Source organism: Pleuronectes platessa, chromosome 21, assembly GCF_947347685.1.
Source record: "Pleuronectes platessa chromosome 21, fPlePla1.1, whole genome shotgun sequence".
Lineage (NCBI taxonomy): Eukaryota > Metazoa > Chordata > Actinopteri > Pleuronectiformes > Pleuronectidae > Pleuronectes > Pleuronectes platessa.
In genome coordinates, this window is record NC_070646.1 from 5,413,816 (window position 1) to 5,440,952 (window position 27,137).

Sequence of the window (27,137 nt, forward strand, 5' to 3'; positions counted from 1 at the left end):
TGTGTGTGTGCGTGTGTGTGTGCGCGTGCGTGTGTGTATTTAATAAACGACAAGGTGTGTGGGGGTGGTGTTCCTGTCGACTTCCCCATGACGTCATCCCTCCCCCGGCCTCCCATTGGCTCGTGTCGCCTCGTCGTGTTTCGCTGCAGCGGCCATATTTGTTGATGTGTCATATCGCAGTGACTTGTTGTGGCCGTCAGCTGGAGACGCGTCGCGCCTGAACTTCACCTTCGCTCCGATCGTCGCCTCGCATTCACCCGCATCATGGCTCTTCCTCCCCCGGTGAGTGGAAACACTTCCGTCCTTCACTCTGGTTGTTTTGATGTTTGCGTCAGATGCTAGCGTTAGCCGGGCTAGCCTCGGTGGACTTGTAGCTAGCTAACGCCTCTTTCTCTATCTCCAGCGTTAGCTTGACCAGCGAAGGGCAGCGGCGGCTCCATTCAACATGTCAGCCTGCGGTTTATCGGCCGAGACACTTGATCCACCCGCTGTTGACTCGCGGTGTTATTTGTCAAAAGGGTGTGCTACGTTTTACACTGAATAACGCGTTTGCCTGACGGCTAACCGAGCGGCTAGCGAGCTTAAGTCGGCATTGCATTAATCTAAATGAACCCAAGTGCTAATAAAGCAGCATTGAATACAACTGGGGTGATCACACATCCTTTACACATGGTGCATTAAGGCTGTGATATAATAAATGTGTTCGGTGTTATTACGCTGACGAGCCAGGTCAGTGTTGTGCTGTGACACCTGTCGCAAGGGCATCATTGCTATTACACGCGTTGTAACTGTTTCCACTGCTCAGAGAGAAAAACTGGATTATGTTTCTGTATTTTCGCTTCTCTGTCATTATCACAATGGAAAGATACGAAACACAAGGTTTCCAGGATTTGTTTTAAGGTTTGAAATGTGAGGGAAAGGTTACAGCTGGGATTGAATGAGTAAAGGGGGTTGGTTCCAAGGGAGGATCTTTGGATCAGGAAACATAGGAAGGGCCCTCGGCCGCCACAGATCAGCTGTCAGGACAATAAAGCTGAAAGGTGTGTGAAAGTTTTTTCTGGCTTGCAGCTATTTTCAGTCATCTCAGCAATTAATACCTCAGTAAATGTTGACAGGGGGAATAATGTTTAAATGATTAAAGCAGGGCTGGAGACAGAGCTTCTTTCTTCATCATTTTATTCCATGGTTTTAGCATTTTCTCCACATCTCTAAAATAAAGAGAACATAATTTGTATCTAAATAACCTTTGTAAAGAATTCAGGTTTTTCAACTTGGTTAAGATGACCTCTATTTCTATAGTATTATAGTCAAACATCTACCTGGATGTGTGGTAGCAGTACCTGACATTTTGACTTTAACTGGAGGCTCTGTAATAATCATGAATACCTATCTGCACCACACGCCTACAAGGGTAACTACGTCAGGTATTGACAGGTACACACCTCCTAGTGTGTGTGAGTTGGCTTTCGTCTGTTCGGTATGCCTTCCAGTTATGTGTCTTGCAGTTACAGATAAACTTGCATGTTACCAGTGAACAAATGTGAGGACATATGTAGTTTATAGCTAGCAGCGTCATAGTTCTTCCCGGCTCAACGCAAGGCCATGACTTTACCCTTTGACCAGGAAGACACAATATGCAGATAGCACAAACCTGCTCTATTGGTTGTTCACAGGGAAACAGTCATCGTAGGCTATGAAAACACAAACAGCTCCTCAGTCTTTGCTTTCACTCAGCTCTCGTTCTCTCCCTTCCTTCCTTTCTGACAGATTTAACCTAAGGAGGGACCATGGATCAGCCTGGTCCTGCTTCAGATGCTCACATCATGGAAGGATTAGAGGTTGAATCTGTGTCTGAGGGATCTCCCCCTGTGGATCAGCTCAACAACGGCACAACCAACGTAGAAAATGAGGATCAAATAAATCACAATGGTGCAGATGATACAGAAATGTACAGTCAGGCAGAAGACGAAGCCCAGACTGGAAGGGAATCAATCAAGAGCACTACATATGTTGAGACTGTTACAAAGACAGAGGCTGAAGCTCTACCATGCAGTCAGGAACAAATCGAGGGGAGTGAGACGTATGCTGACACTGGCTGTCATAACAGTTTAGATTCTATGGAAGAAGGGATATCTTTATTTTCAGATGAGGCTGGTGGAGCATTGGTTGCCCTCGATACCTCTTTAGACAATGTGGTAGAAAACCCTCCCGCTGTTCTTGAAGCCAAAACAGAAACCTTATTGACTTTTGATGAAGCTGAGGTCCCTCCAGCCACAACTCAGAACTGCAGTGAGCAGCCATCAGTCCTGGTTACAAACTGCTCCACCGAGCCATCGCCTGCTGATGCTGATGATGGTTCAGATGAGAGTCTATCACCCTCTTCTGTCCAAAGCACTTCCAAAAGCTCCCCTACTGACTCAGCTACCACATCTGGGATCTCAAATGGCCCTTCAACCCCCAGTTCGGATACTGTCAGCTCCTCACTTGCTTCCAGTCCGCAAACCAGTGCCAACACCTCAGCCCCCTCACAGCCCTCGTCGAGCCCGTATGACACCGATTGCAGCCGGAAGCTTATTTCCCAAATCCAGCGTTCACTGTCACAGGAGTCACTGCTGGATGAGCTGGAGTCCGAGCTTTTGGATTGTCAGCTGCCCGAGGGTGAAAGTGGAAGCAAGAGAAAGGGGAGCTCACCTGTCAATGGGCTCCCCACAGACCAGGAGGACTGCATGATGGTCTTTGAGAAGTGTATCCAGTACAAGTATGCACAACAGGAGAAAGCTATTAAGAGGTAATGTGCTATTTTCTAAACCCATTATTTTACACATTACATTGAAATGGGCCAGATTAACAAGAGATTAGTCTTCTTACTAATTATTTTTCCTTGTAGTTCAACAATACACATATTAAAAGTGTCTTTATGAAGCTGACACACAGAATAATTGTAAGTTACAGTCTTAACAGTGCGCGTTTTATAGTAATGAAACTGGACTTCGGATAATTGAAACAGAATAACCCACATACTTTTCCTATTCTGCTCCGGCTGCTGCCCTAATTAACAAGAGTCTAAATTCTTTAGTGCTTTGTGTGGACTTGACCTGAATTGGTATTGTGTGCTTATTTGTGTGTGGTGCTTTTGTGTGTATAGGCTGCTTGAGGACAACAAAAGACATCAAGAGCTGATCCTGGGAATCTGTTCAGAGAAGGACAACATGAAGGAAGAGCTGAAAAAGAGGGCGGAGACAGAAAAGCAACACATGGCCACCATTAAAAAGGTTGGTTTCATTCTCTGCTCTCTGCTCACGTGATGTGTGTGTCCTCTGGTCCAAATGGGCTTTGTTGTTTTGTTAATAGATTTTCTCAAAACAATGGAAATTCCTTTTGCTTTGGTTTTCATCAGCAAGGAAGTGCTCCAATGCATTGTTTTGTCTCGACTTCCTGTCCGTACCTGATTTTTACTTCTGAAAACGCCTTAAATCTTGTCAGTGTACAGTTTAATGTTAGGGGTTGCTATTATGGGATGAAGGGAGATGTTTTAGCAGTTACAGCGGCCTCCTTCACACAAATGCAGATTGCTAATTAGATTACGGGTTTATCAGAAGAACAGTGACTTTGTAATTCGCTTTTTTAAAACAATCATGTGTTAATTCAAAATTTCATCATCTCAGAAACAGATCAAACATACATACATTTTTTAATTAGATAAAAAAAAGACTATTCTGTTGGTCAAATGCTGAAATAATTCCTTTTTTATATGGGTATACTTTCAAGAGAAATGCTGGAATGAAGCCAGCGCTGACTATTGTTCAATTGAAGGACAAAACCAGAGAATAAATGATGTGTAGCAGCACAAAACGCAGCTTCGCTCCAATTCAATTAAATCTGCAGTCTAGCTCTGTGTGGCTGGTAATTAGGGAAGTCAAACAAAGCAATCTGTACGGAGAGGAGAAAAGGACATTGAGTCCTGATTAGTAGCATTCAATAGACAACGCAAGCATCATAGGCTGTATTAGTTTGGGGGAAAATCTATGTTTTACATTTCCTTTGATTTTAATAGCTCTCCAAAATCCCAATACAAGAATTCTGTATTTTTAAAAACCTTATGTATTTTTTGTGTATGTGTCTGATATCCTTTCAAAATCTCCCTATATAACTCACTCAAGTGCTGCTCTATTCATCGGGGCTGTTCTAGCAACGCTGTTGCTATAGAAGGAACTATAATTGATTCTTGTTTTCTTGGTAACAGCATTTGTTTAAGCATTGTGCAAGCAAAAGGTCGTTGGAGGAATTTTCATTACATACCCTCTATGTATGCTTGGATCCATTTCATTCATTTTCTAGGACTAGATGTGGGCTAAATGTGTTAGACTGAGAAACATTTTAATGTAACCAGTGTAACACCAAACGATCAGATCAACACTGATCATATTTTAGACCCAAAAGGTAAAAGATCTTCGTCTAGTGTATTTCTGTCTCATTTCATTTAGCCTCCAGCCCGTTCTGTCTGGTGTCATCCTAGGTAGCAAGTCATCCCGGGTGTGTCCCAGGCTTACATGTTGCCTAACACGTTGTTTACACGGTGTACTCCCTGTTTCTGCAGTTGGAAGGCAGGGTGGACGAGCTACTCAGAGAACTGAAGGAGTCACGGGAGAAACTGATTCACCAGGACCAGGCTGCTAAGGCTGCCCTCCAGCAGATGCAGAAGGAGATGGCGTACCGACTAGAACAGGTACAACTGGGACCTAAATACTTTGCGACTCTCTGATAAGCTGGTCATGCAACATAGTTCTGCCCCAGCTTGGCATTTATTTGCATGTCTGGTCTTGTTCCATTTAAGCCTAAGACATAGCAGGTATCAGGTTTATTTTAATTGTGGGTGAACACATTACATAAGGCACTTCCCTCTTTCCTTATTCCCAGTAGAGGAGTTTGCCTTCTTTTATTCCCCCCCCCCCCCCGAGTGAGTCATGTTCGATGTCACAAAAGCAAATGAAATTGAGAAGCTCTCTCACCTCGCTGTCTTGCTTGTGTTGTATCTTGAATGATACGAAGAAAAATAAGGCTGTTTATTGTTTTTTCCAAGATGTAAAAAACAACGAGTATGCAAATGTTCATGGCTATTTATATTTAAATATTTGAACATTCACCCAGGTGTCATGTTTCCGTCCCTGCCGATCAGAGCTAATGAAAACCATTGCAGACATATTTCAAACCACAACGCAGCACTTTGCCCTCTTCATCATCCACGGCTCAGGAAACATCAATACATGTGTATATAATGTGCATATTCAAGAAAGTACTTTATCAATATGAGAGGGCTGAGACAAAGAGTTAATACATATCCATCAAAACAACTCTGCCAGAGAGTAAAGAACTGTTGTCTTCATCTTCAGATAAGAATGATTGCTTACTCTGAAAAAGCTCAAATATATAAAATAAAAAATATGTTTTTACAAAGCCAGCAGCTGAACAGTCATAGCCTGGATGCCAGACGAACTTAGCCCCGCCTACAACATTTTTGGTCGGGCAGTTCGGTCTGGAGTTAGCCTGGATGCCAGACGAACTTAGCCCCGCCCACAACATTTTTGGTCGGGCAGTTCGGTCTGGAGTCGCTCCATTGGGAAAAAATTATGGGGCGTGTTTCAACTGACCAGGAAGTAAAATTCAATTCAACCCAAGGGCACTTTGATGACGTGGTTGATTACGTCACCGTTGATCATCTGTCAATCATCGTATAAAGCCCGCCCTGACAATCTGATTGGCCCGGTCGGGCCATAATTTTTTCCCAATGGAGCGACTCCAGACCGAACTGCCCTACCAAAAATGTTGTGGGCGGGGCTAAGTTCGTCTGGCATCCAGGCTAGTCTGGAGTCGCTCCGTTGGGAAAAAATTATGCCCGACCGGGCCAATCAGATTGTCAGGGCGGGCTTTATACGATGATTGACAGATGATCAACTGTAACGTAATCAACCACGTCATCAAAGTGCCCTTGGGTTGAAGTCGTTTTCAACAAACATGCCTGCCGCTGGCGAGCTGAGATGTGTAGATGCTGTTTTAGAAGACATCGACAGCGCATTCATTTTGAAAGAGGAACACAGAACGTGGAGGCGACGCCAGAGCACCGTGCTAATCCCTATCGCCCCGGCGCTTGGCTGTTCACACCGGACACTGAAGCGACGCTGAACCGCCGGGCAGCGCTAATAATATCACCCGTTGATCCAGTAGATCGCTGCACGGCTTTGTGCCAGTCACACCGGAGGCTGAAGCACCGCGCTGCGCCAAGGCTGCCTCGCGGTGCTTCAGCCTCCGGTGTGACCGGCACAAAGTTTTAACATGGGAGTGGATGGGAGCCAGCTGTTATTTAAGGCTTGGGGCTGCGCTGAAGCGTCCGGTGTGAACCCGGCGTTAGTAAATAACTCACAATGCGTTGCTTAGCATACGTCACATACTACGTTGCTCTGATTGGTTGTAGGTCTATCCAATTGAGCGAAGAAGAATTTTACTTCCTGGTCAGTTGAAACACGCCCCATAATCACAGCCCAATGGAGCGGTCTCAGACTCACATTCTGACTAGAATTGTGAGTCTGAAAACGTCAGGCTAGAACAGTCAAGGTCCCTGCACACCAAACTTGTGTTATTGCAGATTGAATCACTTGTTAAGCGAATAGTGCAGGAGAGCAGATTTTTCCTCCTGTATTTTACCCACCTGCTTTAAGCCACGTACAGTATTTTCCTCTTGACAGTTTTGTCACACTTCACAATTTTTAATTTCACCGTTCAGTGAACAGTCTGAGGTAGATTCTGCACTCAGTCGTCCCTCTCTGGACCGACCCATTTATCAGTCCTCCCTTGTAATAAGACGCTGACCCAGTCCTAATCAGCTGTCGCCCAGTGGTTTGAGCTGTTCGGTCATGTTATTTAATCGACGCTACCTTCTTTCTTTATGATTTATTGGTTTTATTTAAAATACACACCATGTGCTACATCTATGTTCTTAAAAACCAAAACGCGCGCACAGATTATGCTTTAAGCGTTGGTACAGTTTCACCTTTCTTGCAAGAGCGAGCGGTTGGAAAAGGACAGAATCATAAAACTGTTCTCTGCTCTCATATCTTGACAAAGTGAGAAAATCTGGTACATGTGCATCTCGATGGGATGAGGAATGAACACACAGGTGTGAGATGAGTAGGGAAACCAGTGAATGTACCACCAGACTTAGAGTAAATGGTCGTTCAGCAAGTGTACCAGTGTGGGGCTTTGTCTTAAAATGCAGAAATGATCAATGGCATAATCTATACATTGATTGGCAGCGTTTTGTTGTGAAAATAAGCAACCAATACCTTTTCTAAGTTATTTGTGTGTTTATTTGTGTCAATATCTTGTCTTCTGGCCCTGCTATGTATTTTAACAATATGTCTTCTCATAATGTAGGCCATTTTATGCATAAAAATAATTTATTAATTAAGAAAATAATTAGCAGATTAATTGATGATGACAACTACTGTTTCTTACAGCTGTAGTTAACATGAAAAACTGCAAAACATGGGATTGAGAAAGTCTGGCTGAAATACTATTATTATATTTCACTCACAGTGAAATAAGGCAACAGAGATTTGAAACTGTAATATTGCTGCCATGTAAAGGCAAATCAACCTTGTTTGGAAAAAGGTGGATGAGCTGACAGTTATAGAAAGAGTCAGCAGTTTAGTCTTCCATCCAGACTGAAATCCAGTCCATGTGTGCTTGTTTTATCACTTGCACCAGTCCAGGTTGAATCTGTCAACACGCTAAGGAGAGGAGACTGTAAATGTTCTCCCCCAGCCATCTCCTTTTAGGGATTCCTGAGGGGAAATCACTTTGTTCAGTATAAGCAGCTCAGTGACCGAATTGTGGGAAATGTCAATAACCTAAATCTTCATCTAAACAACTGTCTCAGACGAACAGGAAATGCGATGAGGCACGTCAAGAGAAGGAGACCATGGTGATGAAATATGTGCGGGGGGAGAAAGAGGCCCTGGACCTGAGACGGGATAAGGAAAGTTTGGAGAAGAGGCTGAGGGAGGCCACCAAGGAGGTGGACCGCCAGGCGCTCCGGGGAAACCAGCTGGCTCAGGACAAAGGCCGGCTGCAGCAGCTGTATGATGCAAAGGTACTGTGTCAAGGGTGATTTAAAAAAACTGCTTACAATAAGGACATAAAGAGTCAGTAACCCCTATGCCTACCCAGGTTGTATGTGCATTTAGCTTGAAAGACAATATCTGACTAAAACCAAACATTTCTACAGAGTACAAAGTTAGTAAACCTTTGTTTCGATGTGTCTGAACTTATTGCAGTGTCCTGTGTGCATTCAATTTATGAAAATTTGCATAATGTAGCATAAAGAAACATTATTAACCTTCCCATTTATAGTTTGTACTTAATATTTAAAGTTCATACTTGCTGTAAATCAGATTTATGTTCAGCTGTACTTTTTATGACCTTCTTGGGGCTTGTAAAAGTTGTGTGAATATTTATTAAATAAGTGTCTCAGCGCAGCCAAAAAAGCGTTTGGCCGTGCTGCATTGTACCTGCTTCAACAATCTGTCTCTGTCTTTTCAGGAAGGAGAGGTCGGCAGGGTGACTCGAGAGGTGGAAAAGTTGAAGGAGGAGATCAACTCCCATCTTATCAAGGTCAAATGGGCCCAGAACAAATTAAAGAGTGAGGCGGATGTACACAAGGTAACGGAACAGTGTCAGTTTTTAAACTTAGTTTGAGAAGAGAGCACTGTATTTGCTTTCGATGGGATTGAACGCGTGGACATGCTGCATTCAAAATTTAATCAAATGTGCATTTACATAGCTGATATGATGTTTGGCTTCATAAAGCCGCTGCAGCTCTAGTTTACAGTGAACACACACACACAACATTTCCTTTTGTAACGACACAGTCAATTTCCTGCTTCGTGTCTGTTTTTTCATTTACCGAAGCCTTTTGTTTGTTGAACTCGTAACTGCCAAACATTCCCACGATACAAATGCCATCCCCCTTCAGTCATATTATCTGCAGCCGCCCCATAAAACTACATGATTAGATGTTTTTTTATTATTATTCAGGAGTGAAATGAAATGAGGTGAAAACGGTCCAGTAATGACCCTGCAAGAAAATCATCATTTACACTGGAGCTATTTTTGAAAATGTCTATTACAACATAATGGTTTTATTTTTAACCGCCCCAAAGCGAACACACAACTATAAACAGAGGCCGCGGGAGCTGAGCTGCTAATGTTTCTCTTCGTGGTTGTTTGGATGGTGGATGTGTGTATAAATCATTCTGTCTGTACATGTGTGCATATATCTACTCGAGAAGAACACTACCTTTTACAAACCGGCTGATACAGCACAGGCTTTGTATTGAAGTGAATGTTATAAATACGAAAGCGTGCTTATGTCCCCCTGTGTGCAGGAAACGAAAGACAAACTAAGGGAGACCACCTCAAAGTTGGCCCAGGCAAAAGAGGAGACCGAACAGATCCGCAAGAACTGCCAGGACATGATCCGAACCTACCAGGTGTGTGATATATGACACAGAAGTATTAGGTTTGCTTCTGAGGAAGGAGAAAGGCAAACAAAAAAGGAGATCTGTGCCCCCAGGATCAATCTGCAAGTCAGGGTTTTCATGTCTATTGAAGGGATACAGGCAAAATGGATGCAATTGTGTACTCTTATAAAAACAGGCCTGCAATCAATGATTTTAATTACAAAAGATCAAACAATTGATGAAAGAAATTAGTTAATTCAACATGTATCAGATGCAACATGTTATATATTCAACTGTATCTGCTTTCACATACAGGAATTGGATTTTTAAGTATTGTGCTAATCAGAACTTCGAAAAGGCCTGAGTCTTGTTTCAGGAGAATGGCAGTTTTCATTTGTACCTTATGATGGTAGCAAAGAGCTGCCAAACTTTTCTCTCTGGGGTTGGGATGCATATGCAAAACATCATATAAGTGAACATCACATCAAAATAAACCAGATAAAACAAAACAACAAGAATTTTAAATAAACGTTATTTTATTATTTGCATATTTAAAAAGGAAGATATTTTGTAGTTAATGAAAAAGTTGAATATAATTGAAACCAGCCAATTGTGACACTGTTTGGCATAATAATCAATTGCTTACTCTTCCCTGAGTCTTATCTTTTCAGCTAGCTTCCTCCATATGTCAACCTCTCTTCTGCCGTCGTTTCAGTCAATGCATTCTCTCCATCATTTTTAATTTTTCTTACGTTTTTTTCCTATTCCCAGGAATCGGAGGAGCTCAAGTCCAACGAACTGGATGCTAAACTGAGAGCGACCAAGGGAGAGCTGGAGAAACACAGGCAGGAACAAACAGACCAATTAGAGGTGACAACCACTGTGCACACAAACAAACACTTTCTCACTCGCGCACACACATTCATTCAAACACCCACTTCCTCGTGCCAGCTCTAGACTGTTCGCTTTTCATCAGGTCCACTAAAATACAGGGAGTTTGCATTCTTGCTCAGTGTGAACTATGTTTCTATTAGTTTTTATGCTAAATTATTCAGATTTCGATTCGTGGTTCTGATGCCAGGTCTTCTAGTAAAATAGAGTATTTTCAGCTGTTTCCATCAGTGCGAGAGGTGTAATTGCCTTAACTAGGAATGAGTAAGGAACCGGCCCTGCAGGCACACACTCGTGCACACGGGAACACACATGGACTCACTCCAAACACAGTGACCTGTTTTTCTGTCTGCCCCCTTCTGAGGGGAAATGGCACTTTAAAAATAAGTGGCCTAGAAATAATCGATACGATGCCGTGTATTTTAAGAACCACCCAGAAGACACAAGGCTTTTGTCGCCATCTTTCCACAGTCTGATTTCTACAGGGAGCTTACAAATCCTTAAAATGTCTTGATCCGAATTGGAGTTCTCAGTGACACTGTGCAAGGTTCTTGGTTCGATTCCTCGTTGGGCTGGGGCGTTTCTATGTGAACTTTGCATGTTCTCCCTTTTATCTGTTAGGGTTTTCTCTTAAGTACTCCTGCTTTGATTGGGGTTAGCTTTAATGGTTTATTATTATATTATTATGGAGACATTTCCAGTGGCAACACACTTTCTGGCACATCACTCATACTGTGAGCACTGTATTGCTGGTCTGCTGATGAATTAACTGGTCCTTGTTTACTTTAGTATGTGTGTTGTGCTCAAGTGATGATGCAGCTCAGTCATAAATAATGCACAGTGAGTTTCCAGTACTGTCGGGGTAGTCAACATTAATATGCGCCAGTAAGGGATGAATCGAGGAACTGGATGATGAATTTGCGGGCATCTTCTATTTCATTATATGTTGTCGTGGATACGCCAGGCTGCTAATGGCTTCTTGGAAAAGTTGACAAGCCTCCGTACCAGTTAATAGCTTCGTTCAAAAACATGACATGAAACATTATTCAGCTTTGTTTTCACATGCTTAATGAGTACGTAAGCAAAATAACTTTAATGAATTCAACAGTGGGATTGCCAGGAAATGCGTCTACAGTAAAACGATGCCATTGTAAGATTTTCAGAAAGTAATTTGTTCCATTAAGTGTGATGGAGGTTTAAGTTGATGTAAGAAACCACTGACCTGGTTGGCAGGGAAGAAACCTTTTCAGTCCTTTTATTATAAATGGATTTTCCGTTTCAGTGGCAGAGACAGTTTATATATGAGCAGTCTCTCATATGTATAATGTATAATTGTGGATATGTATCTCACATATAACGTGATGCATGCTGCAGGTACACAGAGTGAAGGCCAAAGAGCTGGATGACCTGAAGAGGAGTTACAAAGAGGGCATGGATGAGCTCACGACTTTACGCACCAAGGTTGGTCTCACAGATAAGTGCTTGAACACCTGTGTGTGTGTCTGTGTGTGTACGATATCAGCACATTGTTCAATTTGTGGGTGTCGTTGTGCAGTTAAAGTGTTTAGAGGACGAGCGTCCGCGCTGGGAGGACGAGCTGAGCAAGTACAGGGAGATCATCAACCGGCAGAAAGCGGAGCTCGGCCGCCAGAAAGAGAAGATGGACGAGATCGCTGCTCTTCAGGACCAGCAACAACGGTACACACACTCTCACACTGATCATGTAGAAGCTTAAGCAAACACACACTTACACACACATGTAGCAATAAATGAAACAGTACACACTGATGAGCAAAATCAATACGCACCATAGGACAGTTCTGCATAACCAATATCTCCTGATAAGTAGAGTAGTATTTTCTGTCCCTTTACTGCATATTATGGCTTTTTAACTTTGCAGAATTTTTCCATGCGTAGAATAATATATATAACACACCAGAGGAAACTGATTTTATGCTTTATTTCCCACGGCAACAAGTGACACTTGTAATATCCCTCGAAGCGAGTGTGCTACATTAGCTGAGTACAGCTTTAGCTTGCTGTGAATCTAAGCCTGAAGTATGAATAAAACTCACACACTGTAATCTGATAACCAGATGCCCAAGAGATGTTTGTGTAACGTCTCCATTATTCATTATGCTCCAGTGATGAATCTCCACATCTCGTGGTTTCCACAGCGTTGAACTCCCAGTCCTGACGTGTTGAGAGCTCTGCGGCCTGGAGCACCCGGACTACAAGTTGACAATACAGAAATGTGACATTCAAGCTCTTAAACATTTTTCTTATTTAGTCCCAGTAGCCTCAATCCATGTTAGGACAGACGAGAGGAATCGAACATGGTCCTTTCAAAGGACAAAACTAGCTGCTCACATCAGCAATAAATTAATATGTGAAAATACACACAGTGGGATCCCGTGGCTGAACTGCAAAACTTGCACAGGCAGTAAAAACAACATTTTCAGCATTTAAGTCTTGACAAGATCATTCCTCATTTTTCATAACTCCCGCGCGTGTTTCAATCCTTGACTTGAATATCAACATTCAGTCATTTCTGGTTCTGACCGAATGCTGCAGGTTGTTATATAGTTCTTGTCCCTTTTCAAAGATAGGCCAGAGTTGGATTTAGCTCACAGGACAGTGAGGGACTCTGGGTCTCTGTGGGTTTGTGGCTGTGATCCATGAGCATGTGACTTGATGGAGAAACCATTTCACTTATTTTTGGCTGTATTTCTGACCAGCAGGGATCTTTATTCCCAACACAAGCACCAACATTTGTTGTTGTTGGCAAGAAAAGAAAATAACTTGGTTGCTAAACTTCTTTGGTCCGTCGACAACTTCAGTGACTGTGGCTCGTTTTTCTCCACTTCAGAGATCTTAATAAATACATAGGCAGTAAACATTTTGTATTATTTACACATAATTAAAAGGATAACAAACATCTAATTCTCATGTATAATTCCCATGAATTGCATGGCACTGACAGGGAAACGTGTTGTTAATGTCCATGATGTGACATTGTGAACATCTGGTAAATGTATTTTGGGTTTGGGGTCACACAGAGACAAACAGGAGATCACGTCTCTGCGTGAAGAAGTGGAAAGCCTCACCAGCCAGATGACTGACCTTCAGCGCGATGTGCAAGGCAGCAGGGAGCGCGAGGCGGAGCTACTGGGCTTCACCGAGAAGCTGAGCAGCAAGAACGCCCAGCTCCAGTCCGAGAGCAACGCACTGCAGTGTCAGCTGGACCAGCTCACCAGCAGCTTCACAGAGCTCCAAGCACAGCTGGAGGAGACCAGGAGGCTGCTCGATGACAAGGTCGGGTGCACAGGGAGACGGATAGATGTAGAGTTGATGTATGAATGAAGCTCAGCTGATTAACAGATCAGTACAGTTCACCAAAATATTACTGCAAAAATACCGTACTGAAAACTGCCACTAATTCACAGTGGTCTCATTAAAAAAATATGAGTTGTCTGTCCTAGAGCGCGCAGTATCCATGAATAGTGATATTTCCTGGCTAGGCGTTCAGGAGAGGAGCGGAAAATAATATATGCTGTAGTTTCTTCAATTAAATCTCATTTCTGTATTTATCGTGCAGTCGCGGCAGCTGAAACAGGAGGAGTCGCTGCGGCAGCAGGAGGTGCAGGGCCTGCAGGAGGAGCGGACAGCGCTGCAGACGGAGGTGTCCCGGCTAAAAACCAGAGTCGATGAGCTGAGAGACGAGCTGGTGACACAGAAAAGGAAACAAGCTGCCAGCATTAAGGACCTTACAAAACAGCTAACACAAGGTCAGGAAGCCGTCAGAGTCATACATGTGAAACTATTTTCACAGAAAAGACCAAACCCAGAGGCTGAGTTAGTACGAATGAGATTTGATTTCAAATTGCATGTAAGACACAGGGTTGTCGATACCATTAAACCGCAGCTTTGACAAAGTAGTAATTGTGTTCACATCATCCATGTATCTAGGCATACATCAATCTACTTTCCCTTTACTCTGACATTTATCTTGAGTATGGAACGGCTTGGCTGAGAGACTGGGGGATTCAAAGTCAGGTCAGATGCAGATTAAGAGGAGAAAGTGTAATGTGATTAAGAAACGAGGGAGATGGGAATGAACAGATAGAAAGCTAATATTCCCCTGATGTCAGGATTATCCTTTGAGCCACCTTCCTCCTCTCTGGTCTCTGGGCACACGCATTAACCTTAAAGCATCATTATTATTGTATGCACAAGATTTTCCCTTTTACCTGAAATGAGCTATGAACATTTTCCTTAGAGGAGCCTGTTGTCAATCATCAGAGTTGCAATTACACTTCATGAATAAAGAACAGTCATTTTCAACCCTTTTTTTAAATGCATGACAGGTTTGCTGAGCAAGCACTCTTCTTCAAAATCAACCTGCGTCACATTTACTCAGGTGGACGCCTTCAAACTCAAGCAGGGATGCTTAGCTGTGACTTTCACTGCGTCTGCCGACAGTAATTTGTTCGAAAAAATCACACGTAGTTAATTTTTTGCCCGACCACGGAACATTTTCAAAGTCATACTCCCCAGTGGGTCCCAGCTGTCAGTCCCAGCTTGTGCGGAAACTAAGTTTAAATGTACAATATAAAGTGTTTCTGCTCCCATTATCAATTTAAAGTAATTAATCAGCAAAGGGTTTAGCCTCCAAATGAAATGCTTCCGTTTCATACCATCCCTTTTTTATATTCAATAGTCAATTTCTTTGTATATAACGCAGATAATATATATAACACAGATGTATTGGTATTAGTTTCTGTTTTTTGACAGTTTCCACTCTTTTCTTCTACAGCCCGTAAGAGAATGGAGCAGGTGGAGAACGGACGCTGCGACAGGGATGCCGGCAGTATGGGCAGTCGCTCTAGTTCCTCAGGTACTGCTCCTGGATTTGGTTAGTATTTAACACAGACAGTAGTGTTACCATTTAAGGCTTTGTTTTTCAATAGTGGTGGTGGGATGAATCAACCCCTAAAGAAGGTATTTTTTATTTACATAATTCATGATAACGAAGGGAAATGGTAATATTTATATTTCTTCTTTAGTTTATGGAAAATTCACATACTTTACAGCGAGTCGACGCATAACTTACAGGTTTTGAACTCCTGTGGCCATCCCCTCCTTTCCCCAGGCTCTTTGAACGCACGTCACGGTGGCGTTGAAGAGCGGTCGCCAGAGAGCCAGTCGGGTCCTTCCGTTGTGGTCGTGGACAGCTTCCCTGAGGTGGACAAGGCCGTGCTTGTGGAGCGCATTGTCCGTCTGCAGAAATCACTGGCTCGAAAGCAGGAAAAAATTGAGTTCATGGAAGATCACATCAAGCAGCTGGTGGAAGAGATCCGCAAAAAGACCAAGTGAGTGGCACGGGCCAAAGGAGGGGGAGCAGGGAGAGGTGGAGGGAACCTCGGGCAGTAGAACGCATGGTGCTCAGATTGTTCTGATGCTGTGGATCCTGGTTTACTCTCAAACAAATCTCGTGGATGAATCAACTTTTGGAAATTTCCGACACACATTGCAAAAGCTCTCCGACCTCACAAACCTGCCACAGTTCCAGACCCGACAGCAGTTTTAAAGTTACAGCCTAGTCGTCTTAATGCAGTTGTACTCAAGCTTGTCAGCATATCAGCACTTGTGCACTCGCTAGAAAAGGAAAAGAGGCCACGAGCTGCAGATGTTAAACAGTAAAAGTGGCGTAAGGGAAAAAAAAGAAAAAAAATGCTTATGATTGAGAGAATGCTCTGAGGAACTGCTCTTTTCTTACTCTTCGAAAGTTCAGGTACTAAATGGTTTATATCCAAGTTACCCTCAAACATCCTGTGAGTTCTAGTACTCTCACAAATTGCTTCACCTTCAAGAAAACACTTTTATGTTATGTTCAAACAAGCTTATGTTCTAAAGCTATAAGCACTATCTAGAACGGCCTATTGCAGATACTATAAGGTCATAATTCTGTCTACGTATTTTCCTTGTACTTCAGCACATATTCAGACACAGTGCACCTCCACTCCTGACCTTGACAGACAGTTTATGCTGAAAAACACAGTTTAAGGCTCCCCACCCTCTTCTTCCTCTTCGTCTCTCTCCCTCTCCTCTCTGAATTCCAACACCTGCAAACATTGCACTTCTGATTTGTGACAAACTTCACTCAGCGCTATTTATAGTCAAGTCAAGGTGGGGGGGGCAATGCCTCAGTATGGATCTTTAACAATGTGACATCCATAATAATCACATAAACTAAAGAGGCGGTGTGAAGGACGTTTGGTGTATTTTAATCACTGCACTTCATGTTCGGGTTTAGAAGTGGATCGTTCATCCCTATGCTGGGATGAAGTGAGTTATGGAGATAAAACCATCTCATTGAGCCAAAAGGATTTAAGACTTTCCTCTCAAATGAATGAAATCTTAATCATTGATTAGTCAAGATCCCTCCGTACATCTGGTTAAAGTTTAGCATCCCAATGGCTCTTGTAACCAGATGATATCGACAACGCTCCCATCACGTCTCTCCCTCTTCTCATTTATTTCCCAGCTGTTAACTTGGATTCAATCCATTAACCTCAACCTACATTCAAGAGTTAAAATTGAGGGCGAATCCCACGGTTGCCGGGGCTATAATTAGCTCTGTAAAAATCTTAGCGGGGGGGTGTTGCTCTTCGCCGAATGCAGCCGTGAGATGTGAATTTGTCCTTTTTGCCTTTCTGTCCCTATCCCTCCAGGACAGCCTGGTGAACACTGGCCAGCTTAAGCTACTGTACCTGTAAGCTTGAAGAGTTATGGAAGCAGAAGCGTAGTGGGACAGATAGTGGAAGAAAATAATTAAACATTTAATTATGGTTTTTAATTTGCGTTTTGCACATCCATACCACACTTGTGAGATGACAGTGTAATGCATCCATTTGCTCACTGACTGATAACGATTGCATCAGTTTACTACTACTTTAATACATTGTGGAGTCTAAGTCACCTCTTGGTATTTCTCATCATGTTTTAAAAGTGGCATGTTCACTCGCTGCTAGGAAGCCCAACACGGGTCGTTGGCTTCACACTGAAATTATGATTTGAAGTAAATGAGCTAAAGATAAATGCAGAAATGGCCACATGGAGGGCAATGATGTCTGTCCTTCAACAGCAACACCTGCTTATTTTGACCATTAAGTCTAAACGGTCCAATCCTGTGAATTTAATTAAAATGACGCTGATGCAAAGCAGATGCAAGGAAAGCAGGAGCAGTCGTTCTGTTCAGGTGAAGATGGCCATTTATCTGCAAAGTGTCCATTTTCACTCTGCTCAGGTTGACATCAAAGGTAACTACTTGCAAATCAAAGCCATTTAAAATCTAATGCAGGCTGTTGAGGATCCACACCTGCTGTTAAAGTATAATATGATCGATCCTTTCAAGGTTGTTCCACTGCCCCACTGTTCATAAGTATCCACATTAATAGAGCAGGTGCAGTGTTACATGTTACTGCAAAATATGATGCACATAATTACCTTTAAAACAAATGGCTTTGGTAATTTAGATAAAAAATTGCTTCAATGATTGATTTTCCTCTCACCACAGTGTGTTGTGTATTTTCTCTGTAGCTTCTCTTCCTGTCAGGAGGTTTAAAAAAGGTTTCATGACTAGTCTCTGTAGTTTGCTCTGACACAACATGTCCTAGACATCCATTCATGCATGCTTGACCTGCTGCCCTCATTGCTTGCACTGTCAACTGGGAGGGGGGGGGGGGGGGGGGGGGGGGCGGAAACAAGACTTGTCACCAACTAATGCTCCCCTGCACCCCCCCCGCCTACCTGTGCATGCCATTCAGCACAACATGTGGCCACATCGTTTTGATTTCTGTCACTTTTTTGTTTTTTACTAAACACTGTCGCGATGGAGCTGGGGTCCGAAATAACGGACCCTTGCAAGTCTAGTCAGAGGTAAGTCTCATTTCCTGTGTGTGCAAACCCAGGTGTTTGTGTGCGTGTGAATGAGAACACTTTGTGTCGGCTGCTTATTTGTTGTGCTTTTTTTTTTTTGCACCATAGGCTTCTTTGCTTTCATTGAACCACAAACTTTAAGTCTATATGTTGTGTTGACTTCTGTGAAAGACAGAAAGGAGCAAGTAAGAAAATGGCTTAAACACAAAAAAAGGCATGTTCAATTTTTTGTTATGATTCATTAAATGTAATATCATTATTTCAGGTGAAACTAGAAGGGCACTCAGAGCACATTGCCTCGCCAAAGACCAACAGATCTTTTACACAGCATATTCATTAGAGGAATAATAGTTAAATAGCAGTTACCTTATTTACCAGTCACTTACCAGAGTGACTGCTCCATGGAAAAATGTGGGTTTAACATTTAAAGACAGAATAATGTGTATTTGCTCTGAGCAGAACCATTTGCTACATATGAAGAATCAAAGCCATCACGGCACAGAAAGGGGACATCTTAAAGGAAGTAGTACACTAACTGTTTTTTCATTCATTTTCATTTTGTAGTAATAGTGACTGCAGTAGTAGTAGTAGTAGAAGTTGTGCTAGAATTCTCAGTTGTAGCTATTCTTCTCCTTTGAATCTTCCCTCCACTTATCCCCTTGAGTATCTTCTAATGAGAATCTTTCAGCTTTAGAAGTCAGGCCGTCATCTGCCTCTGTTTAGAAAAACCGATTTCTACTGAGTTGGAATCTTTCTGGAGAATCTCACTTTACGGTCACGAACATCCCTCTGCTCCGAGCTCTCCGTGCAGTTACACTTCTTTAAAATGAAACACCCACAGACGCACCCTCAATTTGAACTAATCAAATCCGATAGGGGGCTGAGTGTTGTTGCCAGTTCGGGTTAGTGCTTCAGGTACACGGCCGGGTTGACAACAGGTTTAAAATATTGATCCTAAGAGATTGTTGACCTTTTCGGAAGGACAGTGCACAGCCCTCTTCAACCTGCACACACACACTGCACTGCTGAGGAGAGAATTAAGAACACGGATGTGATTGCATGAGCTTATAGCCAGAAAATCCTAAAAAATACTAATATACATGCATTGAGCGAGGGAACGAAGCCTAATGTTTTGTCATGGGTTAAGATGACATCATCTTATAGGAATCTAATGAAAAAGCAGGCATCACACACAGTTTGCCAACATCATACAATAATCTACCGAGGTAATAAAACCACTGAATGTGCTACTACATCCTGTGAAAAGAACATAAGCTATGCAAAATATGCAATGAGTATTTGCAGTTACCCTAAAATGTTTTTAAAGTAATCCTCCTTATATACAATCAGAATATTTGTATAGGTTTTGAGGTTATATTTATCAAGATATACATATGTATTTATCACACAGAATCAAAATCTGTTTGCAAAAAAGTGAAAACCAGTGGATATAGTATTTTTTTTATCAATTTGATAACAGTCAAAGTATTCACACGAATCATTTGATTTCATTTGAATTTTGGGAGCAGATTCAAACGCCACAGTTTTCATCTTCTCTTCCTTTTCCTTCTCTGGCTGGTACAGTAATAATCTTTCTTGCTATGACTGGGTGTATTCCATTTACACAGGTTCAATAAGGCACCCGAGTAGAATTACTATTCCAGTAGCGTTCGCTGCTTTTGCTGCTTTTTCGCTGCTGGAAACGGTTTTATTGCTCTGTAGGAGCTCTCCATGCTCCCACCTATGAATCCCACTTTCTCAATTTTCATTGCTTAACAGTCTCAGTCTGATGGCATGCACCCATTCCATTTCCTCTCCTCTTTTTTCTTTTCTCAGAGAAAGTGGTTTGACTCGTTTCCTCTGCTTAATTCCCACAGAATTATCCAGAGTTATGTGCTAAGAGAGGAGACAGGGGCCCTGTCATCGGAGGCCTCGGATATTAACAAGGCCAACCTGGGCCGGAGGGGGGGCATCATGGCTTCGCTTTACACCTCCCACCCTGCGGACAGCGGGCTGACCCTGGATCTGTCGCTGGAGATCAACAGAAAGCTGCAGGCGGTGTTGGAGGACACACTGCTGAAGAACATTACTCTGAAGGTAAGCTGTCCCCCAGCAGGCATCATTTCCCCCCCCCATAAGTATTAAACTGGTCCACATGCACGGTCGATTCCGAGGATACTGGATGGGGGGGGGGTGCAGTTGCTGGCATCGCATCTTAATCTGCAGCGAGTGTATTACTGTTGAAGCTTTGATGACATGAGTGGATAATTAATTGGATGTGCCAGTGTCATGCTCCACCTCTGGAGTCACTCAGCCGGATGTGACTTGACTGTGTGAGTGTGCAAGGCGCTGCCGGCACCATAACAACACACGCGCTGTGAAATCTAGACACAGAACCAGAATGGCTCTCAGTGGATTTCACACTAGGAAAAAAATCGAGTAATGTTTAAGAAAGTGGAGCCTCCTTATTTGGATCTGCACCACAATATCGTCCTTCCCTGGTAATTCTTCCAGTAGTTGTTGCGGAATTGAGTTATGTATCAGTGTCCCCAGCTTATGCTTACATAATAATGATAATGATATTTTCTCAGTAAGGTTTTTTCCCATCCTGAATCTTAAGCTCATTTCCTTTAAGGCCTCACACCTCCATTAACCCAAGAGACGAAGGGATCCCTGGATGCGGCTAGCTTCTCTAGCACCTTAACACCAGACTGATAAAGAGCCGCTTTTAGTTTCACATCACAGAATAGAATAAATCAAACCAATGTCAATAACGATATATATATATTGGCCGCTTATAAACAATAAAACGTTAAATAAAGATGATGCCTAGTTAGGAAATACAAAATATTTATTAAAACGTCTAACAATCTAATATACCCACAATTTAAACCGAGCTTCGACAACATGTATTGCTAGAGCCTCCATAAAGTTCGTCTCTTTTTCGCTGTGTGCACTTTTGTTTATGTAGGATGCTTTTAAAAATATGTTCACGTTTTATTCTGTCAGACTTGTCTCGGTCGGCCTACGTGAAAAACCTAAATGTGGGCCTATGAATGTGGGCGTGTTTTTCTGCCAGCGACTTTTTGTTTTCGGTGAATGAAAGATGAACGTCGAAGTAATGATTAAAAAAACGACCTCAACAAGGACACAATAAAGTGACAATAGAACCAAACACTGACGGATCCAAATTAAAGCTTCACATTCACTGAGATGGAGACTGCGATGATTATTTTTAATCAGATGATAAACAGGTTTTGCATATGAGGTGGAAGATTATTTAGTTATTACTATAATAGAATCACTATTTTTACTCCCAACAAATATCATTCCCAATTTGAAGTTCCTTTTTCTCTTTCCTTGTAGAAATAAAAGCAGAGAAGCAGCTCGTCTCATTGTCACTTCATTGTCACCATTGAGTCTAAAAGGCTTTTCTCTCATCCACAGGAGAATCTACAGACACTTGGTGCCGAGATCGAGAAGCTCATAAAACAGCAGCGAGATCCTGGCGACGGAGAGAGGAGGAAGTGACGTGACCACGTCTCGAGAAAAGAGAAAACAAACGACTAATCTCCAACACAGCATTTATTTTGAAGGGACAGCGACATTTGAGCATTTGAGACATACACACTCTCATTCCCTCAACGTATGAAGGAGCAAATTGAATGTGGTGAAGTGCCAGTAGCACCCCCCCCCCGGAGAACCTCTGGGTTTTTTTGTTGTTTTTTTTGTCCTGTCTTATGGAACATATCTGAACTTACTTGAATTCTTCCATCTACATGGTTCCACCCCCCCCATTTCCTCCTCCAACACAACAAATCTTCCTCTGGCGGCCGTCCCTCTCCCCTGAGCTGTGCCAAGACCAAACTATTCGGGCCAGTTCCAGCTCTGACTGCCTTGAAAAATGAATCGACCCAAGATGCCATAATCATGAATGTAAAACAAAATCTAGCTGGGATATAGTCGCACGACATTAAACACAGATTTGCCAGTGGATCTATCATAAAACCAGAATTTGTTCCCAGTTACATTTCTCTCATCACAGCTCTGTCCACACTAAGCAACCTAGCATGAGCTCTTTGCTTCTCTCCTGATGTCCATCTGCCAATAAGCCAAACGTATTTATGAGAGGCTGCTTCTCCAGCTTCACCACGCAGCTGCAGTGAAGTGGGAAACACATCCCTCCCGGCTCCTGGGGACCTTGTATGCCATCGTTTCTCATCATGTTCTGCTCTGCACAGCACTTACGACCGAGGCTGGCGAGGCAAGGTGCCTCACGTCAGCGGACTCACTCGTGTGTGTGACACCGGTGCTAGATCCAAGGAAGCAGATTGTATCCTCGCATTGTGCCGACTGTGTGGAGGAGTACTACTCTCATGCTGGACTCGAGCATATACGTGGAAACACCGCTCAGTCACTTCGAATGGAGCGACTTGGTGCCTCGTTGAACTGCATTGTGGATCAATCGCAGTAGAAGTTAACAAGAGTTTATTTTTTTCATGAGTCAGCGCAGGCACAAGCCAAACAAAGCGTTTTAAACCCATAGACTGTGAATAAAGATGGACGACGTGTCTGCTTCCTTCCTCTACCCAGACATGAAGTGAGAAAATACTTTTTTATAGCATCAAATAACAAATTAAAACCAAACGTACTGAAAACATTAACACTTCTACGTCATAAGATCTAAGCTCAAATGACAAATTGAGTTTTCAGTTTGGTCCACGTCCCGTCCACTAACACGGAGAAGGCACAAATCTTACCTTTACGTATTTTTTGGGAGGTGTCATGTTGTCAGTCTTTATATACAGACTTTGGTCCCCAGCATGAAACTATGATTGTTGTGATGTTTGCGCCGAGCGTGTGAGTCCTGCATTTAAATTGTGTAAAAATTTGAAGATTATACGACAAATGTCAAATCATGCCACGGTTGAAGTCTGGCCATTTTGAATGTGATTTATTTTTTCTAATTTATTTCCAGTCCAAATGAAAGTTTATTTCCAGATGTCTGATCGGTTTTCAGTTTTACTTTTTTTTAATCATCAACTCAAATAACTTATTTATAGAATTTCTGGAGGAATATCTAAAACAATTTCACTTTTCTCTTACTTTAATCTGTTCTGATAAAATCTTCCTGTCGCAGGCGTCATTAGTGTCAACTCATATTTTTTTCTGCAGCATGTGCAGAATATGATCTTGGGGGGGGGGGGCAGAAATGTTATATTCCTTTCCGTCGCCTCTTTTTATTTTTCTTTCTCGTGTCACTGAGTGCGTTGTAGTAAATCAAGTGGAGAAGAAACGGGGGTGTGGGGGGGGGGGGTGAGAACCCTGGAACTCAAGCTGTAGCTCAGGAACGTTTATGGAACCTATAGAAATATAAACAGGGACAAAGTGCAATGCTGTTCCTTCCATGCATTCCTCTCTTTTTTTTGTTCTGAATGTGTTGGTGTGGCAGTTCACTGTTTGTGTGTCTGTTGCTCGTGTATTGTCAGCATGCGACTGTGCTGGTGTTTGAATGTTAAAGTGTCCCAACTGTCTCTCTCTGTGTGTGTGTGTGTGTTCACACCTTGTGTACATGTCTCAGCTCTCAGGCCTTGTAGGCTTGCACCACACCGTCCGTCCACAGGGGGAAACACGCCTCCCTCATTTTGCATCTGGGCCACAGGAACGCTCCCCTGCAGCTCGGCAGCTCCACATAGAACCATTCTTCTGTTTCACATTCACATCCGTGAAGTTTCTCGCGCAGACGCAGAGTAGCAAAGCTGCGGGGCACCTTGCACCTTGTACCATCCCACGATGCTAAAGTTTTCCTGGTTCTTGATTTGATCTGCTGTCACAAATGATGAGCCTCCTTCTCTCTTTCACCCCCATCAGAACGGGGGCTTTTATAGGCCGTGAATGCTTACAGGCCGATTCCAGCCCTCACACCCCGAGGCTAATTTGAAATGGCCCAGTATTCGAATAGAGATGAAAGTTTCCAGGATTGAGGTCACGGAGTCCTTAAAAACCTCCCCGGTGCTGCAGTGTGCGCCCGGGGTTTGATATGCATCTGCTTTTATTTGATCCAGACGGATTGTTCCCGGTATGTAAACGTACAGACGGCAAAACCCTGAGATAACATCGTGATTCTCCCCCTGATATTGACGCTCTGCAACCTTTGGCACTGAGAGAGAAAAAAACTAAACAAATCTGACTTACAGTGTCAGAGTTTCTTGTGACTTTATCACATCACGTCAGGTTTCTTTCTCTATTGTGTTGCGTGATTACTTTGAAAACAAACTCATCTGGATGTTAATGTGCATCTGAAGCAGTGCGACTGAGCTGCTTGCTGCAGGGGAGGTGGAGATCACAGCGGTTTATTTTTTTTCCCCTGTTTCTGGTGCAGAACCTATGCAAAACACCCGCATGGGATTTCTTAATTCTTTCCTCCTGATTCTCTGAGGTACGCTAATGCGCTTCTCCTGCTTTAGTCTCAGTGTGACACCTGTGATTCCCACAGCCTCGAAAACAAAGCCGCGAGCCGCAGCATCGTACAGACAAATGAATATAAACTCAACTATGTGGAAATGAAGAGTTTGAGAGTCGAAATGTGACGTTAAATGAGAAATTTGTCCTTTTTCCTTTCCTCTGTTTTCTTCCTCCTGTGCAATGATTTCCTTCCTTCGCTCTTTTGTCTTTTGTGGAATATTCAAACTGTGATTATATACATTTGTAGATATGTCATCCTGTAAAATTATCATGAGATCTTTTTAAAAAAACACTGATTCTGGATTATGCTTGTATATATCTATGGTGTTTCCAGGGAATAAAAGGAGAGAACTTGAATGTTCGGCACTGTTTTGTTGTTCCTCTTTTCTACCGTGACGATAATGAGGTTGACGCTAACATCTGTTTTCCCCTTGTTTCTGTTTTTTCTGCTACAGTGGAATGAGGAGGGATTCAGGTAATGGGGCGATTTAACCTCTCCCACAGTGACTGTTTCTGTGAGACGCATTTAAAAAGCAGCCGTTTCAGCAGAGCTGGAGGTCACGCACGTAACTGCGCCACTGTCACTCAACCAGGCAGCCTTTCCGAAAAGATTTAAAGGCGGCGTTATGGGAATACTTCAGTCCAAGGCAGAAAGAACTCAAAGGTGAACTTCCCTCATTTTAATGTCGCTGGGGGAATCCTTCTCACCTGAGTAACCTAGTTTATTAAGAGCGCTGGAGTTCCATAAAATGTATAAATAGAAAAGTGGAAATGTTCACATCAGGGCAGCGAGTAACCACGATTTGCGGAGACAGGATGTTTCTAGGGGCGTACGTCCCTCCGTCCTATTCTTGTGGACAAGATGTCTCGAGATATCCTTGAGGGAATTTCTACAAATTTGGCTCAAAAGTTCAGTTGGAATCAAGGATGCACAGATTATACTTTCGAGGTCAAAGGTCAAATGTAAAGCTCACATTGACCTCCAGTGATCCTTTCACATTTGCTGCAGAATTTCACTCGGGGTAATTCCGTGGTCAAGGTTGTGGTTTTCGGCCTCTTCAACATGAAATCTCAAGTCTGCCTTCAGGGGATATCCTCAAATTTTGACCAGCGGTCTCTTGAATTCAAAGATAAACTGATTAGATCTCACTGTTCGAAGGTCAAAGGTCACAGTCCATATGAGTCTCAAACATTTTTATGTAGACTAGAAATGCACTGGTTGGCAGAGCAGTACAACAACAGGGAGGCAATTCTACGTATTAATAAGTCAATTCTTTTGCTCGCAGTTTGTTAAGTTTTGATATCACAAAGAAGAGCAGCAAATCCTCACAAGACTTGTTTCAGCTCCACTTCACATGGAGGATTTAGTGCGCTTACCGTGTCCTTTCTTCTGCGTCCAGAGTAATAAAACTCTAGTTTTTTCTGAACAATCTCCCCATAGTCACCCTGTCATTCTGCACACATGCATGAGCCTTCTCTATTATTCTTTCCCACGCACACCCCCCACCCTCCTACACTAACTGTCACCAAAAAAAAAAAAAGAAACATAAATTAGCAGGAAAACAAGTCATCTATTCCACTTGTGCTTTCTCGTCACATATCGGTGACTTTTCTCATTTTGTCTGCAGGCGCCGCAGACCACAGCAGGTTCGCTGCAGGTTCAAATATCCAATTCGGGCCAACGGTTACAGACAGACTATTTTTAGCTCGGTGATAGCGGATTCTCCTATCAGCCCGGATGACCACCCCCTTGAATTCATAGAGCATCGCCTGTGTCCTTTAGATGGAGCGGCGAGCGTCACAGCAGCTCTCAAGGTGTAAAGATAACAAGCCTCTGCTGCCCTGGTCGGTTTGTTGTTTGCCATATTTCTTCCCTGACACCGGCGCTGCTACAGCTGCAGCATTAAGATAATAACATGTGAATATGAATGGCTCCTTAATTTCTGCACAAGGTGATGCTCGGCACAAAAATAGACATTTTTAATTGAGAATATTCATGTGTCCATCTGGTTTAACCCATCAGACAAAATCTGTAAAATGAGTCAGAACTGCTCCTCCTTCTCCTCCTCCTCCTCCTCCTCCTTCTCCTCCTTCGTCCACTCATGGTTATTCAGATTTGGGACAAACACTAGGCTGAAACAACCCACAGGGTTTGTGAGGGCACCATGACCTGATCTTTCACCACCCAAATCCAGTCAGTTAATCCGAGAGTCTAATTTAGCATTTATGGCGAATTTAACAGGATTCTCTTGAGGGCTTCTTAAGATTGTTTTGTGAGGTCACAGTACCTTTCAAGTTCTTATCAGTTCATTCTCGAATCCAAGT

General features: G+C 42.9%; 1 protein-coding gene across 2 annotated transcripts; it reads left to right on the forward strand.

The window, feature by feature from the left end:
* The first annotated feature begins 143 nt into the window (after window positions 1–143).
* On the forward strand, window positions 144–25,173 carry ccdc186 (coiled-coil domain-containing protein 186). 2 transcript variants are annotated; one of them, XM_053413501.1, is made up of 16 exons: window positions 144–282; window positions 1,768–2,788; window positions 3,146–3,272; window positions 4,598–4,726; window positions 7,934–8,146; window positions 8,596–8,715; window positions 9,441–9,545; window positions 10,287–10,385; window positions 11,781–11,867; window positions 11,962–12,104; window positions 13,466–13,721; window positions 14,005–14,194; window positions 15,223–15,321; window positions 15,559–15,778; window positions 20,225–20,444; window positions 21,795–25,173. In XM_053413501.1, exons 2-16 carry the CDS (start codon window positions 1,788–1,790, stop codon window positions 21,876–21,878), a joined length of 3,093 nt encoding a protein of 1,030 aa, XP_053269476.1. In that variant the 5' UTR covers window positions 144–282; window positions 1,768–1,787; the 3' UTR covers window positions 21,879–25,173. The 2 variants fall into 2 exon arrangements, with proteins under 2 accessions (XP_053269476.1, XP_053269477.1); XM_053413502.1 differs by having other exon boundaries at window positions 15,223–15,303.
* The last annotated feature ends 1,964 nt before the right edge of the window (window positions 25,174–27,137 follow it).

What these genes read in the sequence shown, in the direction of transcription:
- ccdc186 (XM_053413501.1), top strand. Translation starts at nt 1,788, where the DNA reads ATGGATCAGCCTGGTCCTGCTTCAGATGCTCACATCATGGAAGGATTA. An exon ending in TGGCGTACCGACTAGAACAG is followed by an intron (nt 4,727 to 7,933) that starts GTACAACTGGGA and finishes CAACTGTCTCAG; the next exon opens with ACGAACAGGAAATGCGATGA. An exon ending in GAGATCCGCAAAAAGACCAA is followed by an intron (nt 15,779 to 20,224) that starts GTGAGTGGCACG and finishes TAATTCCCACAG; the next exon opens with AATTATCCAGAGTTATGTGC.